Here is a 23,568-nt window from a genome sequence, read left to right as displayed (position 1 = left end):
AAGACCTTCAGAGTCAACTAACCTGGTCCCATTGATGGCCACAGAGACTGAACCATTGAATAAAGACCATTCATGCACATCACCTAGGCCCTGGACACATTTATAGATGTGCTTCTTGGTCATCATTTAGGTCCACTAGCTACTGGAGCAGAAGGTGTCTCTGAATTTGTTGACAGTCTTTGGAACCCTTTCCTTTAGCTTGGATACCTTGTCTGGCTTCAGTTTGAGTGGATGTAATTAGTTTTGTTGCTACTTGAAGTCCAGCAATGAAGTGGTATCCATGGAGTTTTAACCCTTCTCTTATGGGAAGAAGATGGATTATTAGGGGGAGGGGAGGAGAGGGTGGGTCTGTGAAGAGAGGAAGCATGTGGGCTGAAATCTGGAAGTGATGAACAAAAATATGTTCCTAGATAGTCCTGGGGAATGACTCAGTGGTTAATGTCCTTTTCCTGCAATTGTGAAGATCTGGGTTCAAATCCTATTATCCACATTGGTGCTGGTTGGTAGCCTATCTGCAATCCCAGCACTTGGAAGTCCCTTGGGAAAGATAATTAACTGTACCAACTTAATAGGTAAATTCTTGCTCAACTGAAACTAACAGGGAAGGGAAGCCAGAGAGCTTAGCATGATCAGAGGATGAGAGATAGAAGCCAGGCCAAATGTCCAAAACACTCTTATGAAGAACATGACTCAAAGGGGTGACACTCATGTGCCAGCAGATGGAAGTACAGGAAACCACGAGGCTTTCTGACATTCTGATTAGCCTTCAGCAGATCCAAGTAAAGGAAACCACAATGCTTTCTGACATTCTGATTAGCCTTCTTTAAGCACCAATCGAATTGCTATCCATGCACTACAGATGGGTTTCCTACCCAGTTCCAGGAACTCTTCACTTTGACACAGAAAAACTTACCACCTCAAATAAGAAAAAATGGAGGGAAGGTAAGAAGCTTATTTTTTCCAAAGTTTTTGTCTATTCTTCTTTAGTCTGTTGCAGTATATCTATACTGTGGGGTAGAGATTCCAAGGTCAGTGAGGTTTTCCTGAAAACACAGGAGCTGCAAAAGTCATTTTAGCTGTGTGGGCTGGCAGTTTTGACTATGCAGGAGTAGAATGCTTCAAATCAAGGGACTGGCTAATTCTTGTAAGTTCTCCCCAGTCTGCTCTCATCTCCACTATAAAAGTGTTCTGCTATTGTGAGAATTATGCCACTGTTCTTCACTTGACAAGCATATGTGTACAGAAATCTTCTCTAAATGTCCACTTATATCAGTAACTCAGACTCCTATGTTTCCTGCAACAGAAAGGTTTTCATTTCTTTGTGCATTTCTTTCTCAATAGACAACAGATGGTCTGAAAATGAGTGACTAAGAAGAACACAGTTAACAATAATTTATCAGACATATATACATATATATATACATATATATACATACATATATATATACATACATATATATATATACATATATATATGAAAATTTACACAGGGGGTTAACTCCAATTCTAGTTAAGAAAATCAATCAGAGTGTGAACCTCTATCTACAGTAATGGAGCAACAGTAATCTGAAAACAGTTGGATGTTACTATGAATGTAGGTGTAGTTGCACTGCTGCAGGCATACAACTTTTATTTATTGATTACATTAGTTATTTGATAATGTGTTTTCTGTATATGATGTTCTCCAATTACTCTCACTTCCCATCTCTTACCGCTGCCCCATCTCTTGAAACTTCCTCCTCCATCGCTACTATACCCTTTCCCAGATCCAATACTTTTTGTATTGTTTGTAATATAGCAACATGCAAGAGAAAAATGCTTACTGCTTCATATCAGGAAGGGTATGCAGTTTGATTGACAGTTTTTTGCTCTAAGGGTATACAACACATCTTTCCATAGTCTTCCAACTTTAGACATTTGCATAGAAAGGTACTATTTTTCTGATAAGTTTTCAGTTGCAAGTAAAGTGACACATGTCCCTGCATTCTTTAACATTACCACTAGTTTTATCCATATTTTTATTCACATAACATCTCAATCACAGGCCCCCAGCCTTGCTCCTCTCGTTCTAGTCCAACTCTTACAAAGCTCTCCTCCAAAGTTTCAAAGGAGGAACCAACTTAGGTATACTTCACCCTGAGACATCAAGTTCCAGCAGGACTAGACACATCTTCTCCTACTGAAGCCCAACCAGGGAGTACAGGTAGAGTTTTGGGAGTGTAATGGCAGGGAACAAAGACTGAGACAGCCTACCCCCACACCACTTGTTAGGGGAACCACATGGAGACTAAACTTCACATTTGCTACAAATATGTGAGAATCATGGTCAAGCTCTTGCATACTCCCTGGTTGGTGATCTAGGCTCTGTGATCCCATAGGTTCCCAGGTTAGTTATCACTGTGGTTCCTCTTGTGGTTTCCTTAACCCCTCCTACTTGCTCACTTCTCACCTGCTACTCCACAAGAGCCTCCAGACTCCACCTAGTGTTTCCCTGTGGGTCTCTGCATCTGCCTTCATCTGCTACAGGATGAAGTATATCAAGAGACAGTTATGCTAGGTTCTTCTGAATAAGTATAGAAAAGTGTCATTACTGGAGTCAGGGGTCAGCTCTCTCTCACAGCTTTGTGTTTCCCATAATTTCAGTTAACTCAGTCATTCTAGATTTCTGACGGGGTTGAAGACCTATAGTCTCATAGCCAATCCTTGCTACTTACTTTGAGATAGAAGATCTGAGTGGAAGGTTTTCAGCTGACATTTATTCTAAGCCAAGAAAAATCCAGGTTCAAAACTAAGTGTTTTAGTTAGGAGAGATGACAGAGGTTCTAGTTAGTCAACAAAATGATGGACTGGATATTTGGACTATCTTGTACCTCACTGGTACAAATAGGAATAATTATGCTCTAATTGTATTTTGAGAGAAAAGTTTTATTTTAACGGGAAGGGTGATATGTAGGAGGAGCTAAGGGGGAAGGAGTACCGAGAGGAAGAGATGGAGTAAGGAGAGGAGAAGGTGAAGGAGAGGAGAAGCAAGGTGATGAGAGAGAGAAAGAGGGAAAAAGGGGGGGCATGGAGGCAGATGTCCACGTGTCTCCACCAGTCAAAGACAGTTTATATATCTAGGTGGGGTATTGGATTACACTTCTGATTGAGCATTACCAAACTTATAAAGCCTTTGACTAACACTTAAAAATTTGTATAAAAGTGTTGGGAGCCGACTTTTAGCAGAAAGCGGCTATGAGCTTTGCAGCCATCTTGAGCCATATACCCTGACATGAGACTTGGATTACAATAGCCTACAACAGCTGAGCACACTCTGATAACATCTTGCTTTAGATACCCAGGACTTTCCTTAGGTGTGTGAGATTAAAGGTGTGTGAGATTAAAGGTGTGTGACTTAAGAGTGTGACTTAGAGATCAGATTTAGAGACAAGACCTAAGGGCATGATTTAAAGGCATAACCAAAAGGCATGGCTTAGAAGTGAGACATATAAAGGCGAGAGGCAGACAGAAGAGGGATGAGAGAATCAGACACTTTAGAGAGTACAACTAGGAGAACAATTTGGAGTATCAGAGATTCAGACACTAGGAGTAGGAGTAGACATTAGACACTCGGGAGAGAACAAGAGAAGTACAACTAGGAACTAGAAGGAGTACAACTAGGAACTAGGAACTCAAGACTTGGGACTTGGATGAAGAAGAGAGACTGAAGAATAAACAGGATTGAATCACACTCTGTCTGGTCTCCATTCCTCGAGTCTGTCCTCTCTCTCTTGCTGAACCCTGACCTGCAGACTAGAGCGGCAGCTTGGGCCGGAAAACAGTGGCCACCAAGCACGGAGTGGAGAAGGCCACAATATTTTTTGGCCGCCCCAACGTGGGCTAGTGCAGGTCTCAACATAAAAGCAAAAAGGAAAAGGGGGCATGGGATAGGGGTTTTCTAGAAAGGGGAAATGGGGAAAGGGGATGGCATCTGAAATGTAAATAAAATATAAAATGAAAAAAAATAAATTATAACTTCATCATAATAACAATTATACATATTTCTACCAGTAGGTTATGGCTATGCAATAAATCCTAGCTAATCCTCCCTGTTCCACCAAAACAACTATTTTCCCTAGAAAGACAGCCCAATATTAATTACCTCAGTTCCCAAGCCCAGGGAATAGGGGCACTGAATCTTCATTAACTTCTTCAAGCTGATTATGAATGTTGAGATATTAGAAGAGGGGTTGGGGGAAGATTAAGTTGATAAGCCTCTGACACGGTATTTTCACTGCATCCTGCTGGAATTCCAGGACATCAGAGGTCCGAGCAGGTCTCCTCAGCTTGCCTGATGAGTAGATACACCAAGGTTATATATTCTGCAACACACAATTCTCAAAACAAATTTTAGTATCAAGATAATTGTTTGTTGAATTCTGGAATCTAGTCTTCTGGCGGCCTGCCTCTGTCATTTCTAATCCCTATAATTCTGGGAGTTTCTATGAGGGTGTGCTCCCACCATCCTCCCATTTTTGCCTTCCTGCTCTCAAATTTCCCAACATCATGGAATCCAAACTGTCAGGCACCTAGGCCCTCTACTTCCACTGATGCCTAACCCCTTACCCCATTACCCCCTCCAATTACTATGAGAGTGTGCTCCCACCATTCTCTCATTCCCACCTCCCTGCACTTACAATTCCCCAACACTAGGGAATCCAAACTTTCAGGTACCAAGGTTGTCTACTTCCACTTATGCCTGGCAAGACCACCCTCAACTACCTATACAGGTGGAGCCATGAGTCACCCCCCCCCTTTGTGTTCTCAGGCTGGAGATTTTAGAATGGCTACTCCAGCTTGTTTCTTAGGACCATTTGCTTGAAAAATTGTTTTCCAGCCTTTTACTCTAAGGTAGAGTCTGTCTTTGCACTGAGGTGGCTTTCCTGTATGCAGCAAAATGCTGGATCCCGTTTATGTATCCAGTCCATTAGCCTATGTCTTTTAATTGGGGAACTGAGTCCATTGATGTTAAGAGATATTAAGGAACAGTGATTGTTGTCTCCTGTTATTATTGTTATTAGAGGTGAAGTTATCTTTGTGTGGCTATCTTCTTTTGGATTTGTTGGAAGAGGGTTACTTTCTTGCTCTTTCTAGGGTATAATTTCCCTCCTTGTATTAGAGCTTTCCTGCTATTATCCTTTTTAATGCTGGGTTTGCGGAAATATATTGTGTAAATTTGGTTTTGTCATGGAATATCTTGATTTCTCCATCTATGGTAATTGAGAGTTTTGCTGGGTATAATAGCCTGGGCTGGCATTTGTGTTCTCTTAGGGTCTCTATGACATCTGTCCAGCATCTTCTAGCTTTTATACTATCTGGTGAGAAGTCTGGTGTAATTCTGATAGGTCTGCCTTTATATGTTACTTGGCCTTTCTCCCTTACTGCATTTAACATTCTTTCTTTGTTTTGTGCACTTGGTATTTTGATTACTATGTGACGGGAGGTATTTCTTTTCGGATCTAGTCTATTTGTCATTCCATAGGCTTCTTGAATGTTTATGGGCATCTCTCTTTTTACATTAAGGAAGTTTTCTTCTATAATTTTGTTGAAGATATTTATTGGCCCTTTAAGTTGGGAATCTTCACTCTCATCTATACCTATTATCCTTAGGTTTGGTCACCTCATTGTGTCCTGGATTTCCTGGATATTTTGTGTTAAGAACCTTTTGCATTTTGCATTTTCTTTGAAAGTTGTGTTGATATTTTCTATGGTATCTTCTGCACATGAGATTCTCTCTTCTATCTCTTGTATTCTGTTGGTGTTGCTTGTGTCTATGACTCCTGATTTCTTTCCTAGGTTTTCTATCTACAATGTAGTCTCCTTTTGTGATTTCTTGATTGTTTCTACTTCCATTTTTATGTCCTGGATGGTTTTGTTCAATTCCTTCACCTGCTTGGTTGTGTTCTCTTGTAATTCTTTAAGGGATTTTTGTGTTTCCTCTTTAAGGGCTTCTACCTGTTTACCTGTGTTCTCCTCAAATTCTTTGAGAGTGTTATTTATGTCCTTCTTAAAGTCCTCTATCATCATCATTAGAAGTGATTTCAAATCTGAATCTTGCTTTCCTGGTGATATGGGGAATTCAGGACTTTCTAGTGTGGGAGAACTAGGTTCTAATGATGCCAAGTATCCTGGGTTACTGATGCTTATGTTCTTGCACTTGCCTTTTGCCATCTGTATGTCCTTAGTGCTACCTGCCCTGTCCCTGACTGGAGCCCATCTTTCCTATTATCTTGGTTGTATCAGAACTTTGTGGGGTGGGTGTAACTACTGGGGTATACGCTGGGGCCCAAAATCTGCTCAGTGCTCAAGCACAGACAGGATGCTGCCTAGGTTAGAGCTCTGGGAGCCCCGTTTCCTCTGGGTTCTTAGAGTTTGGGGGCAGAGCTGCCACCCAAGATCTGCACAGTGCTCTGGCCGAGACCAAAGGGAACCAGTGCTCTGGGCCAAGAGTGACTTCCTGGGTCTTTGTGGGTCCCAGTTACTTCCTTTTTGGGGCGGGCCTTCCTGTCTGCTTACCTAAGATACTGCCTGAGTTAGAGCACTTGGGATCCCTGCTTCCTCTGGGTTCTTAGAGATTGGGGGCAGAGCTGCCACCCAAGATCTTCACAGTGCTCTGGCCCAGACCAGAAGAAACCAGTGCGCTGGGCCAAGAGTGACTTCTTGGGTCCTTGTAGGTCCCAGTTACTCCCTGTTTGGGGTGAACGTTGCTGTCTGCTTACCTAAGATACTGCCTGGGTTAGAGTTCCTGGGAGCTCTGCTTCCTCTGGGTTCTGTGTGAGTGGGGGCAGAGCTGCCACCCAAGATATGCTCAGTGCTCTGGCCCAGACCGGAAGGGATTGTTTTCTTTTCTAGAGTTTTCTGATATGCTTTCAAATTTCAGTTATAAGGACCACCTAACTTCTTTATGGAGGTATGCAGTGATAAGTGATATGGACTTTTCTTTTAGAACTACTTTCATTGTGTCCCCTAAGTTTTGACATGTTGGGCTTTTCTTTTTCTTGAATTCTAGAAGGATGTTAATTTTTTTCTTTATCTCTTCCCTGACCATAGATCGTTGAGTAGAGAGTGGTTCCATTTCCATGAGAGTGCATAATTTCTGATGTTTTTGCTGTTATTGAGGTCCAGTTTTAATTCGTGGTGGTCTGATATAATAAAAGGCATTATTGCAATCTTCCTGTGTGTGTATAAGGTAGCTTTGTGACCAAGTATATGGCCAATTTTGAGTGGTGAGAAAAGTTATATTTTTTTGTGTTTTGGTGAATGTAGATATATGTTAGGTCCATTTGATTCATAATATAGGTTCAGTTTCATTAATATCTTTTTAGTTTCAATTAGTGAAATGCAGAGATAAAATTTCCCACTATTAATGGATGGGATTGCATGTATTGTTTAAACTTTATCAATGTTTCTTTTACAAATGTGGGAGCCCTTGCATTTGGGGAATAGATTCTCATAATTAAGACATAATTTTCATAGATTTTTCCTTTAATGATTGCTAAGTGTGTCTTTCCCTGTCTCTTTTGATTAATTTTGTTTTACAGTCCCTTTTATTAGATATTAGAAAGGATACTCCAGCTTCCTTCTTGATCCATTTGCTTGTAATTTTTCCAACCCTCTTCCATATTTTGTATTATGTTAATGATGCTTGTGTCTGTTTGTCTTGTTCTCTTCCCCAGGTTTTCCATTGCCTCAGATTGTAGCTTCTTTATTGCTTCTATTTTTATTTCAGATCTTGTTCAGTTTTATTTATTTCCTTCACCTATTTATATTTTCCTGTATTTCTAAAGAAGATTATTTGTTTCCTATTTAAAAGCCTCTCTTTTTATTGTATTTTCCTGTATTTACTCAATTGATATATTAATTTCATCTTTAAAGGCATCTATCATCAGGAGATGAGATTTAAGGACATAGTCAGATGTGTTAGTGTATTCAGGGTTTGCTGTAGTAGGATAGCCATTCTCTGAAGGTTTCATATTTCCATGGCTTTTGTTGATGGTGGTTTATGCTGACCTTTATCCATCTGGTTGTCCCTGGATATTCCTGTTGTGCAAGGTATTTGAAAATGGCATAACCTTGATTTCCCAATGTGGCAGGGCTCTGGTATGTATCCTTGGACTAGACAATAGAACTCAGCAGGGGTTGCAAGTCTCCCAGGTGTTGGGTAAGTCTCTGAAAAAAGAGAGGATAGAGGATTACAGGAAAAAGCAGACAGAGTTGTGGTACAGTGGTGCTCAGGAGAAAAGCACATCTCTCAGGGCAGGAGAGAATTCCCCAGAGGACTCATGGGTCAGACCAATGGGTGCAGGGAAAAATCTAACATGTATCAATAGGCATGAAGAATGTGGGTATATAATTGACTGGACAATGGAGGTTATCAGGGTTACAATGGGCTGCTCAGGGCAGCTGGGCATGCCCCAGAAGTCTCTGCAGGCAGAAATTGTGTGCAGGGAGGGAAATTATCCTGTAGGATTCCAGATAAGTAGATCTAATAAAGATGGGTGAATGAGTGCAGGGAAAGAATCTCAACATCAGCATTCTTTATGTGTCATCTACTCCTGACACTTATCATTTGAGTTTGACATACACAAGTTTATTTCTTTTTTCAATTTTTTATTTTTCTTTTTTTTCTTTTTTATTGGATATTATATTTACATTTCAGATTTTATCCCCTTACCTCCATATCCCCAACACCTAGGAACCTCCTATTCCATCCCCTCTCCTCATGCTTCTATGAGGATGTGCCCCCACATAGCCCCTACTCCCACCTCCCCACTCTTGTATTCCCCCCCACTTGGCCTTCATGGGACCGAGGATGTCCTTTTCCACCTATGCCTAACAAGGCCATCCTCCTCTACATGTACAGATGGAGTCATGGGTCCCTCCCTATGTGCTCCTAGGCTGGTGGTTTAGACCCTGGGGAGCTCTGGTTGGTTGGTATTGTTGCTCTCCTCATGGTGCCACAAACCCTTTCTGCTCCTTCAGTCTTCTCTCTAACTTCTCTATTGGGAAATCCTTGAACATATCAGTGGTTAGCTTTGAGCATCTGCCTCTGAATGTGTCAGACTCAGGCAGACCTCTAAGAAGACAACTATATCTGGCTTTTGTCAGCATGCACTTCCTGCCATCCACATCAGTGTCTACCTTTGGTGACTGTACATAGGATGGATACCCAGGTGGAATGGTCTCCAGACGGACCCTCCTTTGGTTTCTGTCCCACACTTTGTCTCCATATTTGCTATTTTGACTATTTTTGTTACTCCTTCTAAGTAGGACCAATGCATCCACACTTGGTATTTCTTTTTCATGAGCTTCATGTGGTCTCTTAGTTAAGTCTTGGCTATTCCAAGCTTTTGGGCTAATATCTGCTTATTGGTGAGAAAATACCATGTGTGTTCTTTTGTGATTGGGTTAACTCACTCAGAATGATAGTTTCTAGTTACATCTATTTACCTAAGAATTTCTCAAATTCATTATTTTTAATAGCTGAGTAATACTCCATTGTGTAAGTTTACCACATTTTCTGTATACATTCCTCTGTTGAAGGACATCTGGGTTCTTTTCAGCTTCTGGCTACTATAAATAAGGCTTCTATAAACATAGTGAAACATGTGTCCTCGTTATATGTTAGAGCATCTTCTGGGTATATGTCCAGGAGTAGTATAGCTGGGTCCTCAGGTAATGCTATGTCCAGTTTTCTGAGAGACTGCCAGACTGATTTCCAGAGTGGTTGTACCAGCTTGCAATCCCACCAACAATGGAGGAGTGTTCCTCTTTCACCACATCCTAAAGAGTATGTGCTATCACCTGAGTTTTTGATTTTAGCCATTCTGACTGCTGTGAGGTGAAATTTCAGGGTTGTTTTGATTTGCATTTCCCTGATTACTAAGGATGCTGGACATTTCTTTATGTGCTTCTCAGCCATTGGAGTTTCCTCAGTTTAGAATTCTTTGTTTACCTCTGTATCCCATTTTTAATAGGGTTATTTGGTTGTCTGGAGTATAATTTCTTGAATTCTTTGTATATATTGGATATTAGCACTCTATTGAATGTAGGATTGCTAAAGATCTTTTCCCAATCTGTCGGAGACATCCTAGAGGAGCCACTGCACTCAGAACAACTAGAGCACAGGATTACAAGATCACAGAGACATCTGAACCCTGAGGAGTTCTGACACAAGCAAGACAACTGGAAAGTCCTGCTCCAGTCAGAAAGAGTGAATTCAGGTAGCACTAGAATTAAACAGATGGCAAAAGGCAAGCAGAAGAACTTAAGCAACAGAGTCCATTGTTACTTGGCATCATGAGAACCCAGCTCTCCCATCATGGCAAGCCCTGAACACCTCATCACACTCAAAAAGCAGAATTCAGAATTAAAATCACTTCTCATTATGGTGATAGAGGACTTTAAGAATAACATAAATAACACTCTCAAATTCTTTGAGGAGAACACAGGTAGACAGGTAAAAGCCCTTAAAGACAAAACACAAAAATCCCTTAAAGAATTGCAAGAAAACACAACCAAACAGGTGAAGGAATTAAACAAAACCATTCAGGATCTAAAAATGTAAGTAGAAACAATAAAGAAATCACAAAGGGAGACTACCCGGGAGGTAGAAAACCTAAGAAAAAGATCAGGAGTCATAGACACACAAACTACAAGAGAAAGAGAGAATCTCATGTGCAGAAAATACCATGGAAAACATTGACACAACTGTCAAAGAAAATGCAAAATACAAAAAGCTACTAACCCAAAATATACAGGAAATCCAGGACACAATGAGGTGACCAAACCTAAGGATAATAGATATAGATGAGGATGAAGACTCCCAACTTAAAGGACCAGTAAATATCCTCAACAAAATTATAGAGGAAAACTTTCCTAACCTACAGAAAGAGATGTCCATAAATATACAAGAAGCCCACAGAACTCCAAATAGACCAGAAAAGAAATACCTCCCACCACATAATAATCAAAACATCAAATGTACAAAACAAAAAAAAATTCTAAAAGCAGTGAGGGAAAAAGGTAAAGTAACATATAAAGGCAGACCTACAAGAATTACACCAGACTTCTCACCAGAGACTATAAAAGCCAGAAGATCCTGGACTGATACCATACAGGCCCCAAGAGAACACAAATGCCAGCCCAGACTACTATACCCTGCAAAACTCTCAATCACTATTGATTCAGAAACCAAGATATTCCATGACAAAACCAAATTTACACAATATCGTCCCACAAATCCAGCACTTCAAAGGATAATTGGTGGAAAACTCCAACACAAGGAGGGAAACTACAACCTAGAAAAAACAAGAAAGTAATCTTCCAACAACCCCAAAAGAAGATAGCTACACAAACAGAATTCCACCTCTAATAACAAAAATAACAGGAAGCAACATTCATTTTTTCTTAATATCTCTTAACATCAATGGACTCAATTCTCCAATAAAAAGACATAGACTATCAGACTGGATACATAATCAGGACCCAACATTTTTCTGCATACAGGAAAAGCACCTCTGTGAAAAAGATGACAGACACTACCTCAGAGTAAAAGGATGGAAAACAAGCTTCCAAGCAAATGGTCCCAAGAAACAAGCTGGAGTAGCAATTCTAGTATCAAATAAAATCGATTTTCAACCAAAAGTAATTAAAAAAAATAAAGAGGGACACTTCATATTCATCAAAGGAAAAATGCACCAAGATGAACTCTCAATTCTGAACATCTATGCCCCAAATGCAAGGGCACCCACATACATAAATGAAACTTTACTAAAGCTCAAAGCATACATTGCACCTCACACAATAATAGTGGGGGATTTTAACACCCCACTCTCAGCAATGGACAGATCATGGAAACAAAACTAAACCAAGACACAATGAAACTAACAGAAGTTATGAACCAATTGGATTTAACTGATATCTATAGAACATTTCATCCTAAAAAAAAAAAATATAACTTTTCCCCAGCACCTCATGTTGCCGTCTCCAAAATAGACCATATAATTTGTCACAAAACAGGCCTCAACAGATACAAAAATATTGAAGTAATCCCTTGTACCCTGTCAGATCACAATGGACTAAGGCTGGTCTTTAATAATGACAAAAACAATGTAAAGCCCACATACAAGTGGAAACTGAACAATGCTCTACTCAATGATAACTTGGTCAAGGAAGAAATAAAGAAATTAAAGACTTTTTAGAATTTAATGAAAATGAGGACACATCATACCAAAACGTGTGGGACTCCATGAAAGCAGTACTAAGAGGAAAACTCATAGGTTTGTTTCTTATAAGGTACCACTTGGAATAGAATATCATCAATGTTTCAATAGCCACATCCTCCTGAAGATAAAGGAAATCTAGCTTCTCTTTGATGGATTTAGTTTTCTGTGTTCTAGTCTGCATCACAGATCTAATATTCTCTCTCTCTCTCTCTCTCTCTCTCTCTCTCTCTCTCTCTCTCTCTCTCCCTTTTTTCTATGCTTGCTTTCTCACCCAAACTAGGCTTTTCTGGAACTTACTATGTAACTCAAACTATCCTTGAACTTATGAAATTCTTCCTGCTCCAGTAGCTGTATGCTGGTATTCCACAGGTAAAATAGCATGCCTAATAGACTAGTTCCTATTACCCTCCTTCAAGGGAACATCTCTGTCTTCAAGCACTGTAGGTATTTGTGTGACCCAATACCTTTTATTGAGCACTGTTGTCACTTTCTTCTTCTTCTTCTTCTTCTTCTTCTTCTTCTTCTTCTTCTTCTTCTTCTTCTTCTTCTTCTTCTTCTCCTTCTCCTTCTACTACTATTATTATTATTATTATTATTATTATTATTATTATTATTTCTCTCTCTCTCTCTCTCTCTCTCTCTCTCTCTCTCTCTCTCTCTCAGATTGATAAACCATTTTTTCAATTACAATAGAGATGTCCACTGACAGAATCATCAAGAAAAATATTTTTTTAATTTTATATGTATTGTGTGGCACTGAAGTTGCTTTAAAATATTTGCAGAAACTTCTATGGTAAATTTACTTCTACTTTAGAGATTTTTTTCATTTATCAATTTGTTGAATGAAAGTTCTCAGCTATTCACTGTGCCCTTAGGGGACATATATTCTTGTGATATAGCAACAGGCAACAGAAAGTGCTTAATGTTCACAAAAGCTTTCATCCTTTCTAGCTTAGAATTTGAAATGGATACAGAGACATGATACCATATAGGTTTGGATCTTTCACACTGGTCTTAGTATGATTTGGCATACATTTCATAACTGGCCTTTATGTTTTCCATATTTTCCCATTTGATACCTCCCCACCTTCCACACTGAGAATGGCAGCTGTTAATCATGCTTCTGGATCCTTAGTTCCCAAAACATAAAACAACCAGCTCTAGGACAGAGAGAATATTGGGTTGAGAGTTTTATTTCTTTTTGAGAAATAGTTTGTTTTAAAACAAGTTTTAAAACAGCCAGAGACACTTATCGTGTATAAAATAAGTGGGACCATAAGTGACTCTTATATCAATACAGGATCTGGGTTGTAGATAGCCTAAATAAATATAAGCCAGATTTAAATTAAGGCTCCAGAAATATTGAGTTTGGTAAATTATCTCTACATTTCTGTTATCCCACCTTATGAACCAAGAAAACCATTAACATCTATGGGTGATCCTGATAATCAGAGAGTAAACAGCATGTGCTCATCTCTTGTTTTTCTTTGCAGTATCATCACTGAGAGTCCCCAAATAGAGGAATTAAACATCCTAGACTGGGAAATGAGCATCACAGCTGTGAAAGAAAGCAACCACACTGGAATTTCATTTTGTGCAGTCCTGTCTCATACCATGAATTTTCTTTCTCTCATAATTGGCCTAGTTGGGCTGGTTGGAAATGCCACAGTGCTATGGATCCTTGGCTTTCAGATGCGCAGGAATGCCTTCTCTGTCTACATCCTCAACCTGGCTGGTGCTGACTTTGTCTTCACATGCTTTCAAATTGGATATTGTTTTCACAATATCTTGGAAATTCCCATCAAATTTCCTCCATTTGCCATTGTTGTGTTAAACTTTGTTTATCTTTGTGGCCTGAACATCCTCAGTGCCATTAGCATTGAACGATGCCTGTCTGTCATGTGGCCCATCTGGTATCGATGCCAACGCCCAAGGCATACATCAGCTGTCATATGCACTCTGCTTTGGGTCCTGTCCCTAGTGTTGAGCCTTGTGGAAGGAAAGGAATGTGGTTTCCTATCTTATATCAGTAGCCCAAGTTGGTGTAAGACATTTGATTTAATCACTACTGCATGGTTAATTGTTTTATTTGTAGTTCTCTTGGGGTCCAGTCTGGCCTTGGTGATTACTATCTTCTGTGGCTTACACAAGATTCCTGTGACTAGGTTGTATGTGACCATTGTTTTCACAGTGCTGGTCTTCCTGCTCTTTGGTCTGCCTTATGGAATCTACTGGTTCCTCTTAGTGTGGATTGGGAAATTTTACTATGTTTCACATTGTGGTTTTGGTCCAGTGACAATATTTCTGTCCTGTGTTAACAGTTGTGCCAATCCCATAATTTACTTCCTTGTTGGCTCCATTAGGCGTCATCAGTTCCGACAGAAGACTCTCAAGCTACTTCTGCAGAGAGCCATGCAAGACACTCCTGATGAGGAAGAATGTGGAGAGATGGGTTCATCAGGAAGATCTACAGAACTAAAACCAGTCTGAAAGGGACTGAGAGCTGCTTTAATCAGGCATAAATGGCTTTTAAAAAAGCTTTGTCCTTATCAGTTTGTGGAATTTTCATAACTTTGTTTAGTTCAGGACCCAAGGTTAATTCAGTTGAAAAAGTAGTCAATGTGGCAGAAGTTGGTTCATACTGGACTTGTTATGAATACTGAATATAGCATTTCTGCAGGTTTCTTACTTATGTATTTATCAACTCCTTTTGATGGGACTCCTTGTAAGCTCTATAGGGTCCTAGAGAGGAGTTGACCACTATTGACAAATCTCTACTTCAGCAAAAGGCTCAGGAAAGTACAAGAAAGAGTTGTATTCCTTTGCTCACTTACCTTGATGGTGGTTAAATCCATGTTACATTTTGCAAAACTAAAAAAAAAAATCTTGTTTTAAAGCAAACTTTAAAAGGGTTGTTGAAGGGTTAAATAGATATGTCTTATAGTCCCAGACTTTATTAATTTCTGTAGGTTTTAAAAAGTGTATGGATAAATAGTCTTTCATATATAAATTTCTTAGTAAAGAAATAAATATTATCAAGACAAATCTGTTAAATCACTATTCACCCAGTGGAGTGCTCACCTTCAAGTTCACTGTGTGTTCCATGTTCAGCATTGAAAGAGTGCAGTCAAGTTTAATAATGAGATTCAACAACATCCATGCCCATGGGAAGGTGGAGAGCTTCTGTCTTCTGTGCTTCCTTTCACAGTGTCATACTTAGCTTCCCATGGTTCAGTGTTGACTTTTTCATGATTCTCCCTCCTCTGGCTGTCTAATCCCTCATGACAAGTTTCCAATGAGGTCACCTATAATAGACTTCCTTGAAATCAAACTTGTTTTCAACATATACCATTTCCAGGAGCCCACAGCATCTATTAACTTAATTATGCAAAATTTAGTAAAATTTTCTATAAAACAGTATTTCAGTTTTAAAGCTATAGTTTGTGATCATTTCAATTGCAGTACAATTAAGAGAATATAATATCAAGAGATTAAAGTAAACAAACCAGCAGGTTTTCTTAAGCTAATATAGCTACATGACTCAGAACCTAATCAAGACACAAATAATCTCTTATATCTCATAATTTTCACTTCCACTCCAATCAAAAGTTTTTACTTCAGAGGTAAATATGCTGTCCATATTTCTGTTCTAAACTAAAATTTAGAGTGAAAATTGAAAGACTGTTACATAATGCTTGATACATGTGGTTTAATGGTTGTTATAATTGAACAAAGTAATTTCTATATAAGGTCATGTAAATACTCATTTTTTCATCCTTGTGTCAAAATCTTCATACTTTGAAAAACTCCTGTGTGTAATTCACTGTTACTACAAAGATCTCATGCTGTATATCAGTGCATGGTTTGAATAAAAATGGCTACCATAGGCTTGTATATTGAAATGCTTACACCCTGTTGGTGGAATTATTTGGGCAGGATTAGGAGCTCAGGCCTTGTTGGAGGAGGCAGTAGAAGTTGTCTTTGAGTTCACAAATCACCATTCCCTGCACCCCAACCCCATGTCTGTGAATTAGATAATAAGCTCTCAACTACTATTCCAGTGTCTTGGCTTCCAGCCTCCTGCCATGTGTTCTGCCATGATAGTCATGCACTACAAATCACTGGGACTGTGATCTCCCAAATTAAATGCTTTCTTTTATAAATTGCCTTTCCCATGATTCTCATCACAGCACTAAAAATGTAACTAAAACAGAAGCTGGTATCAGAGAAGGTGTTATTGCTGTAACAGACTTGATCCCATTGCTTTTACAAGGGGTGAGAAAGACTCTGGGATTTTGGACTAGGGAAGCAATTGAGGTGAGGATTAACAGACCATACGAACTTTAATGAAAGTGACACTGACAGCATTGTAGACTATGGAGGCCTAGCTCAAATAGTTTTTAGGGAAACAATTTTAGCAACTTGGCTAAAAACCATTCTTAAATATTTGTCACACAATGTGGCTTTATACCCTTTTCCTAAGAATATGCTTCAGACTAAACTGAAAAGTTTAGGAGTAATTTCTTTGGCAATGGATATTAAGCATACTCTGAAAATGGGTAAGAAGGGCAAGAGGAAATATAAAATATGCAATTAAAGACAAAAGGATAACCAGGATTTTTAATTTTGGAGATAATTCTTGTCCTTAAAGAGATGAGTACTTTAAAGAAAATCCTAATAAGAAACAAAAAATGAGGTGCTGCTCCAATCCAAGACCTCACCCAGCTAAGCTTTCAACTTTCAAAAAGGAAATCTCACAAGGACTCGTCCCTAGATAATATGCTAAAAGCAATCAACAGGTTACAGAGATAGAGAAAATCAATTTTCTTCAGGGATGAGCCCTACTTATGGTTTACTAAATCTAAAGTTCTCAGAATTAAACATGACATGTAGTATGAGCACCAGTAATAGATTAAGTTGCTTCTGTACATATGCATATATATATAAGTATATCTCTATGTGTACAAGTGTGCAACTTAATATAAAGGAGAAAATGTCTTGAATTTGAGAGGAAGTGGAAAGGCATAAGAAGAGTTCTGGTGGTGAGGAAGAGGATGCAAACATGGTACTCATATTTGAAATTTTCAAAAAATAAAAATGAGAGATTTTTAAGGATCATGTCTACGAGTCAGTATTCTCAATCCAGAGACAATGGCCCTGATGAGATGAAGTTGGAAGGTATCATCGAGTGTAACTGGAATGAGATTGTGGATAGCTTCAAATACATGCCTCTCTCAGGATCCCTCCTCTGTGGTATGTATGCCTATGGTTTTGAGAATCCCTCTTCCACCTAGCATTAAGCTATTCTTCCTGGTATCAAGGGTATGATGTGATTGCTCAAGCCCATTCTGGGACTGGGAAAACAGCTACATTTGCCATGTCAATTTTGCAGCAGATTGAATTAGGTCTAAAGGTCACTCAGGATTATGCTCTGGCATCCACTCATGAATTGTCCCAGAAGATAATGAAGGTGGTTATGGCATTAGAAGACTACATGGGTGCATTTTGTAATGCCTGTATTGGGGACACCAACATGTGTGTTGAGATGCAGAAACTGCAAATGGAAGCTATCCATATCATCGTGGTCACCTTGACCAGGTGTTTGATATGCTTAACTCATGATACTTGTCCCCCAATACATCAAGATGTTCATACTGGATGAAGCAGATGAAATGTTAAGCCATGTGTTTAAGGATCAGATCAATGATATATTCTAAAAGCTCAACAGTAACACACAGGTAGTTTTGTTGTTTGCTACAATGCCCCCTCTGTCCTTGAGGTGACCAAAAAGTTCGTGAGAGACTCTATTTCAATTCTTTTCAAGAAGGAAGAGTTGACCCTGGAGGGTATCTACCAATTCTACATCAATGTGGAATGAGAGGAGTGCAAGTTTGACACATTTTGTGACTTGTATGAAACACTGACCATCACCCAGGCAGTAATCCTTATCAATCAATACCAGAAGGAAGGTGAACTTGCTCACTGAAAAGATGCATGCCCAGAATTCACTTTTTCCACCATGCATGGAGATATGGACCAAAAGGAATGAGATATAATCATGAGGGAGTTCTGATCTGGCTCTATCTAGCAGAGTATTAATTATTACTGACATGTTGGCCAGAGGCATTGATGTGCAGCAGGTCTCCTTAGTCATCAATTATGACCTTCCCACCAACAGGGAAAACTACAACCACAGAATCGGCCAATGTGGTTAGTTTGACTTGGAGTGTGTGACTATTAACATCGTGATTGAAAAAGGCAAGAGGACTCTTAAGGATGTTGAGATTTTCCACAACAGCTCCATTGAAGAGATGGCCCCCAACTTTGCTGACTTCATTTGAGGGAATGTCCTGCTACCTGGCCCTGGCCCGGGATGCAGTACTGGGGGGGGGGGGTGCTGAGGAACAGCTGGAGGGGATAGGGAAAGGAGCCAAGGCACAGACATCTTGTTTTGGTTTTGTTTTTTTTGTTTTTTTTGTTTCATTTTTCCTCTCTCTCTCTCTTTGAATAAATGTCACTTATGAGGCAAAAAGAAGGAAAAATACAAATAAAATACTATCTTGCATGGATTTAAGAGGTGGTCTTGGCAACTGATGAATGCTGGAGCAGGAAATTCATTTTTCTTTGGGGGTGTGAAAATGGTAGGTAAGTTGTCTGAATCTTGACAATGATGTCCCACACATGTACATATCATTAGGATCAATTGGATTCATTGGGTTGGAATATAGATAGATATAAGAGTGAACTGCTTCATTGGGAGTCTCATGCTCCTAAGCCTAACCACCATTAGTTCCACTTTGGAGACTTATAGTGGAAGGACAGAAATGATTGGCAAACAATGGTTTCTTCTCCACAGATATACTATGGATGTGTGCAGCATTCCCTCACATATACAAATAAGCAAAGAATGAAACAATATCTGGACATCTCAAAGAACTATAAAACAAGAAAGAAAACTAAGATCAAAATTAGTAAAAAAGAATAAATGATAAAGACCAGAGAAGGCATATATGAAGTAATGATTTAAATACAGGAGTGAGCTAAAGGCCAGTAGCACAAGACCCTTCTTGTCTGCACCTGAGCCTGGAGCAGCCCAAAGGCTTCAGCTCTGTACACAGTCCCTCAAATCCTAGAAGAGGTTGGACTCCCAGTAGCTCTAACACATAGGAACATATGATAATAGGACCACAGGATCTCAGGTGTATAGGCACACCAGGATTTCAGAAGCCCAGAAGCAACCTGACTCCCAAGGAGCAATCACAACCAGGGTCTCAGGATCACAGGATCACAGAGACAGCTGGACTTTGAGGAGTTCTGACACAACCAAGATAACAGGAAAGACAGGCTACAGTCAGAGATAGTGAGTGAAGGTAGCACTAGAAATAACCAGATGGCAAAAGGCAAGTCCAAGAATGTAAGTGACAGAATACAAGGTTACTTGGCATCATCAGAACCTAGTACTCCCACCATAGCAAGTCCTGAATATCTAATGACACCAGAAAAGCAAGACTCAGATTTAAAATCACTTCTCATGATGATAAAATAAGACTTTAAGGCAGACTTTTTTTGTTGTTTTTTTTTTATTAGATATTTTATTTACACTTCAGATGCCATCCCCTTTCCCCATTCCCCCCCTTAGAAAACCCCTATCCCATGCCCCCTTTTCCTTTTTGCATTTATACATTTTTTAAAAAATAATGTTAATCATAAGCGTTATAAGTTTGGAATTGTTCAATCAGAGGTGTAACCCACTGACCAACCTAGATATAACAACTATCTTTGACTGGTGGAGATACATGAATATCTGCCTCCCTGTCTCCCCCCTCTTGCTCTCTTTCATCACCTAGCTTCTCCTCTCCTCCTTCTCCTCTTCTTACTCCTTTTCTTCCTCTCAGTACTCCTCCCAACTTAGCTCCTCCTACACATCACCCTTCCTGTTAAAATGAAACTTTTCTCTCAAAATACAATTAGAGCATAATTATGCCAATTTGTACCAGTGAGGTACAAGATAGTCCTAATACCCCGTCCATCCTTTTGTTGACTAACCAGCACCTCTGTCATTTATCCTAACTAAAACATTTAGTTCTGAACCTGGCTTTAGGATGAATGTCAGCTGACGACCATCCACTCAAATCTTTTCTCTTATGGTAAATAACTGTAAGTTTTCAACCCCGTCAGAAATCCAGAATGACTGAGTTAACTATAATTGTGGGAAGCACAAAGCATAGCTTCTAAAACTTAGCCAATTTATAGAGACCTCTGAAAACCTGAAAAGCCCCTATACTACCGAACGTTGGAGCATCAAATCTTCAGCCTTCTGGCCCAAAATCATCTGACAGACCTTGGTGATGCAGGATTATTAAGGACTGATTACTCTGTCTAGCCAGATATAATCAGTCGACTATTCTGCATGTGTGTCCTTTTCTGGACAGTAATTTGTCTGTAGATGGAGAGAGGCAATTCTTGCCTAGTGGCTGTTACCACACAACTGGAGTAACTCCAAGGATGCTCAATTTCTTCTTAGAATTTAACATAGGAAGCTGTCAGGAGCAGACAGGTCTCTAATCAATATGAACATTAATATATAAATATTTGTAGCGTCAGTTCTATGGACTTCTGATGTTTTGAAAACCAACTATCCATGTAAGGTAACCTGGACTGTTGTCTGTTCACTCCTCTCAGCTATTTCTAAATAAAATATGGGAAACACCCTAACAATAAACTCAAAAATATGAATTTGCTATAGTCCCTTAACTCATAGGTTAAGCGTCCCAAATCAGTTAAAAAGGTTAAAAAAGGGCTGGGTCTAGGCATTGTATTCCTAAATGTGTTATACAGGCACAATGCCCATGAGCGTATCAATATTCATCTCATTTTTATATTAATAAGAGGCTCGTACCAATGAAAACCTTAAATTTGAGATCAAAGTAAATTTTGTACCATTTAAGAAATTATAACTTCATCTTGATAATAATTATACAGATTTCTACCAATAGGTTATGGCTATGCAATAAGTCCTAGCTAATCCCCCCTGTTCCAACAAAACCACTACTTGTCCCTAGAAAGACAGACCATTATTAACCACATTAGTCCCCAAGCTCAGGGAATAGGGGCGCTGACTCTTCTTTAACTTCTTCAAGCTGATTAAGGGCATTGAGATTTTAGAAGAGGGGTTGGGGGGAAGAGTAAGTTGATAAGCCTCTGATGCTGTGTCTTCACTGAATCCAGATGGAATTCCAGGACATCAGAGGTTTGGGCAGGTCTGCTCAGTATGCTTAATGAGTAGATACACCAAGGCTGTGTATTCTGCAATATACAATTCTCAGAACAAGTTTTAGTATCAAGAAAAAAAAATTTCCCACCCCCAGGGGGCTGACATTTTTTTTTTAAAGATGTTGGTTCTAAAGACTTTTTTTTCCCCCACTTGTTAAAATTGGTTGTAGTATTTACATTTCAGATTTTATCCTCTTAGCCTACTTCCTCCCACCACCCAGAAACCTCCTATCCCATCCCCCTCCTCATGCTTCTATGAGGCAGTGACCGCACCTACCCCCCCCTCACTATCCCCTCCCCACCCTCACATCATTCCCCCCCCCCCACTGTGTGTTCATTTTTTTTATGGGACCAAGAAACTCCTCTCCCACCTATGTCTGACAAGGCCATCCTCCCCTACATATATCTCTGGAGTCTTGGATCCCTCCCTATGTGTTCCCAGGCTGGTGGTTTTGACCCTGGGGGGCTCTGGTTGTTTGGTATTGTTGCTTTCCACCTGGGGTCAATAACCCTTTCTGCTCCTTCAGTCCTCTCACTAAGTTCTCCATTGGGAAACCCCTGATCATATCAGTGGTTAATTGTGAACATTGTCCTCTGAGTGTGTTAGTCTTTGGCTGACCTCTAAGGAGACAGCTATATCATGTTCCTCACATTATGCACTTCCAGCCATCCACAACAGTGTTTAGATTAGGTGACTGTACATGGGGTGAATACCCAGGTGGAATGGTCTCCTGATGGCCCCTCCTTCAGTTTCTGTTCCATGTTTTGTTTCCCTATTTGCTCCCTTGAGCATTTTTGTTTCTCGTTCTAAGTAGAACTGAGGCATCCCCTCTTGGTCTTCCTTCTTCATGAGCTTCATGTGGTCTGTGGGTTGAGTCTTCACTAATCCAAGCTTTTGGGCTAACATCCTAAGGCAGACATTTATAACTCCTTCAAAGAAATACAGGAGAACACAGGAAAACTGGTAGAAGCCCTTAAAGAGAAAACATAAAAATCCCTTAAAGAATTACAATAATACACAACCAAACAGGTGAAGGAATTGAGCAAAATGATGCAGGACATGAAAATGAAACTAGAAACATTAAAGAAATCACAAAAGAGACCACCCACGAGATAGAAAACCTAGAAAAAAGATCAGGATTCAGGGATGCAAGCATCAACAACAGAATACAAGAGATAGAAGAGAGAATCTCAGGTGCAGAAGATGCCATAGAAAACATTGACACAACTTCAAAGAAAACACAAAATGCAGAATACTCCTAAGCCAAAACACCCAGGAAATCCAAGACACAATGACAAGACCAAACCTTAGGATAATTAGTATAGAAAAGTAAAGATTCCCAACTTAAAGGGCCATTAAATATCTTCAACAAAATTATAAAAGAAAACTTCCCTAACCTAAAGAAAGAGATGCCTATGATTATACAAGAAGCCTATAGAACTCCAAATAGATTATATCAGAAAAGAAATTCCCCCATCACATAATAATCAAAACACCAAATGCACAAAACAAAGAAAGAATATGAAAAGCAGTAAGGTAAATAGTCAAGTAATGTATAAAGGCAGACCTATCAGAATTACACCAGACTTCTCACCAGAGACTATAAAAGCCAGAAGACACTGGACAGATATCATACAGACTCTAAGAGAACACAAATGCCAGCCCAGGCTACTGTACCTAGTGAAACTCTCAATCAATATTGATGGAGAAACCAAGATATTCCATGACAAAACCAAATTTACACAATATCTTTCCACAAATACAGCCCTACAAAGGATACTAGAGGGAGACCACCAACACAAGGAGGGAAATTATACTCTAGAAAAAAGAATGAAAGTAATCTTCTTCAAACAAAACCAAAAGAAGATAGCCACACAAACATAATTTCACCTCTAACAACAAAATATCAGGAAGCAACAATTGCTTCTCCTTTTAGTCTCTTAACATCAATGGAATCAATTCCCCAATAAAAAGACATAGACTAATGGACTGGATACATAAACAGGATCCAACATTTTGCTGCATACA

At 39.4% G+C, this 23,568-nt stretch overlaps 1 protein-coding gene and 1 pseudogene across 1 annotated transcript; both read left to right on the top strand.

The window, feature by feature from the left end:
• The first annotated feature begins 859 nt into the window (after positions 1-859).
• LOC117724020 (mas-related G-protein coupled receptor member X2-like) lies at positions 860-16,168 on the top strand. Its single transcript, XM_034523656.2, has 2 exons — positions 860-942; positions 13,760-16,168. The coding sequence occupies exons 1-2, from the start codon at positions 932-934 to the stop codon at positions 14,754-14,756; spliced, it is 1,008 nt and encodes a 335-aa protein (XP_034379547.2). The 5' UTR covers positions 860-931; the 3' UTR covers positions 14,757-16,168.
• A 1,016-nt stretch (positions 16,169-17,184) lies between these two features.
• LOC117720960 (eukaryotic initiation factor 4A-I pseudogene) lies at positions 17,185-18,607 on the top strand (annotated as a pseudogene).
• Positions 18,608-23,568: the final 4,961 nt, after the last annotated feature.

Source organism: Arvicanthis niloticus, chromosome 1 (assembly GCF_011762505.2).
Source record: "Arvicanthis niloticus isolate mArvNil1 chromosome 1, mArvNil1.pat.X, whole genome shotgun sequence".
Lineage (NCBI taxonomy): Eukaryota > Metazoa > Chordata > Mammalia > Rodentia > Muridae > Arvicanthis > Arvicanthis niloticus.
This window is presented reverse-complemented; position numbering and strand designations above follow the sequence as displayed.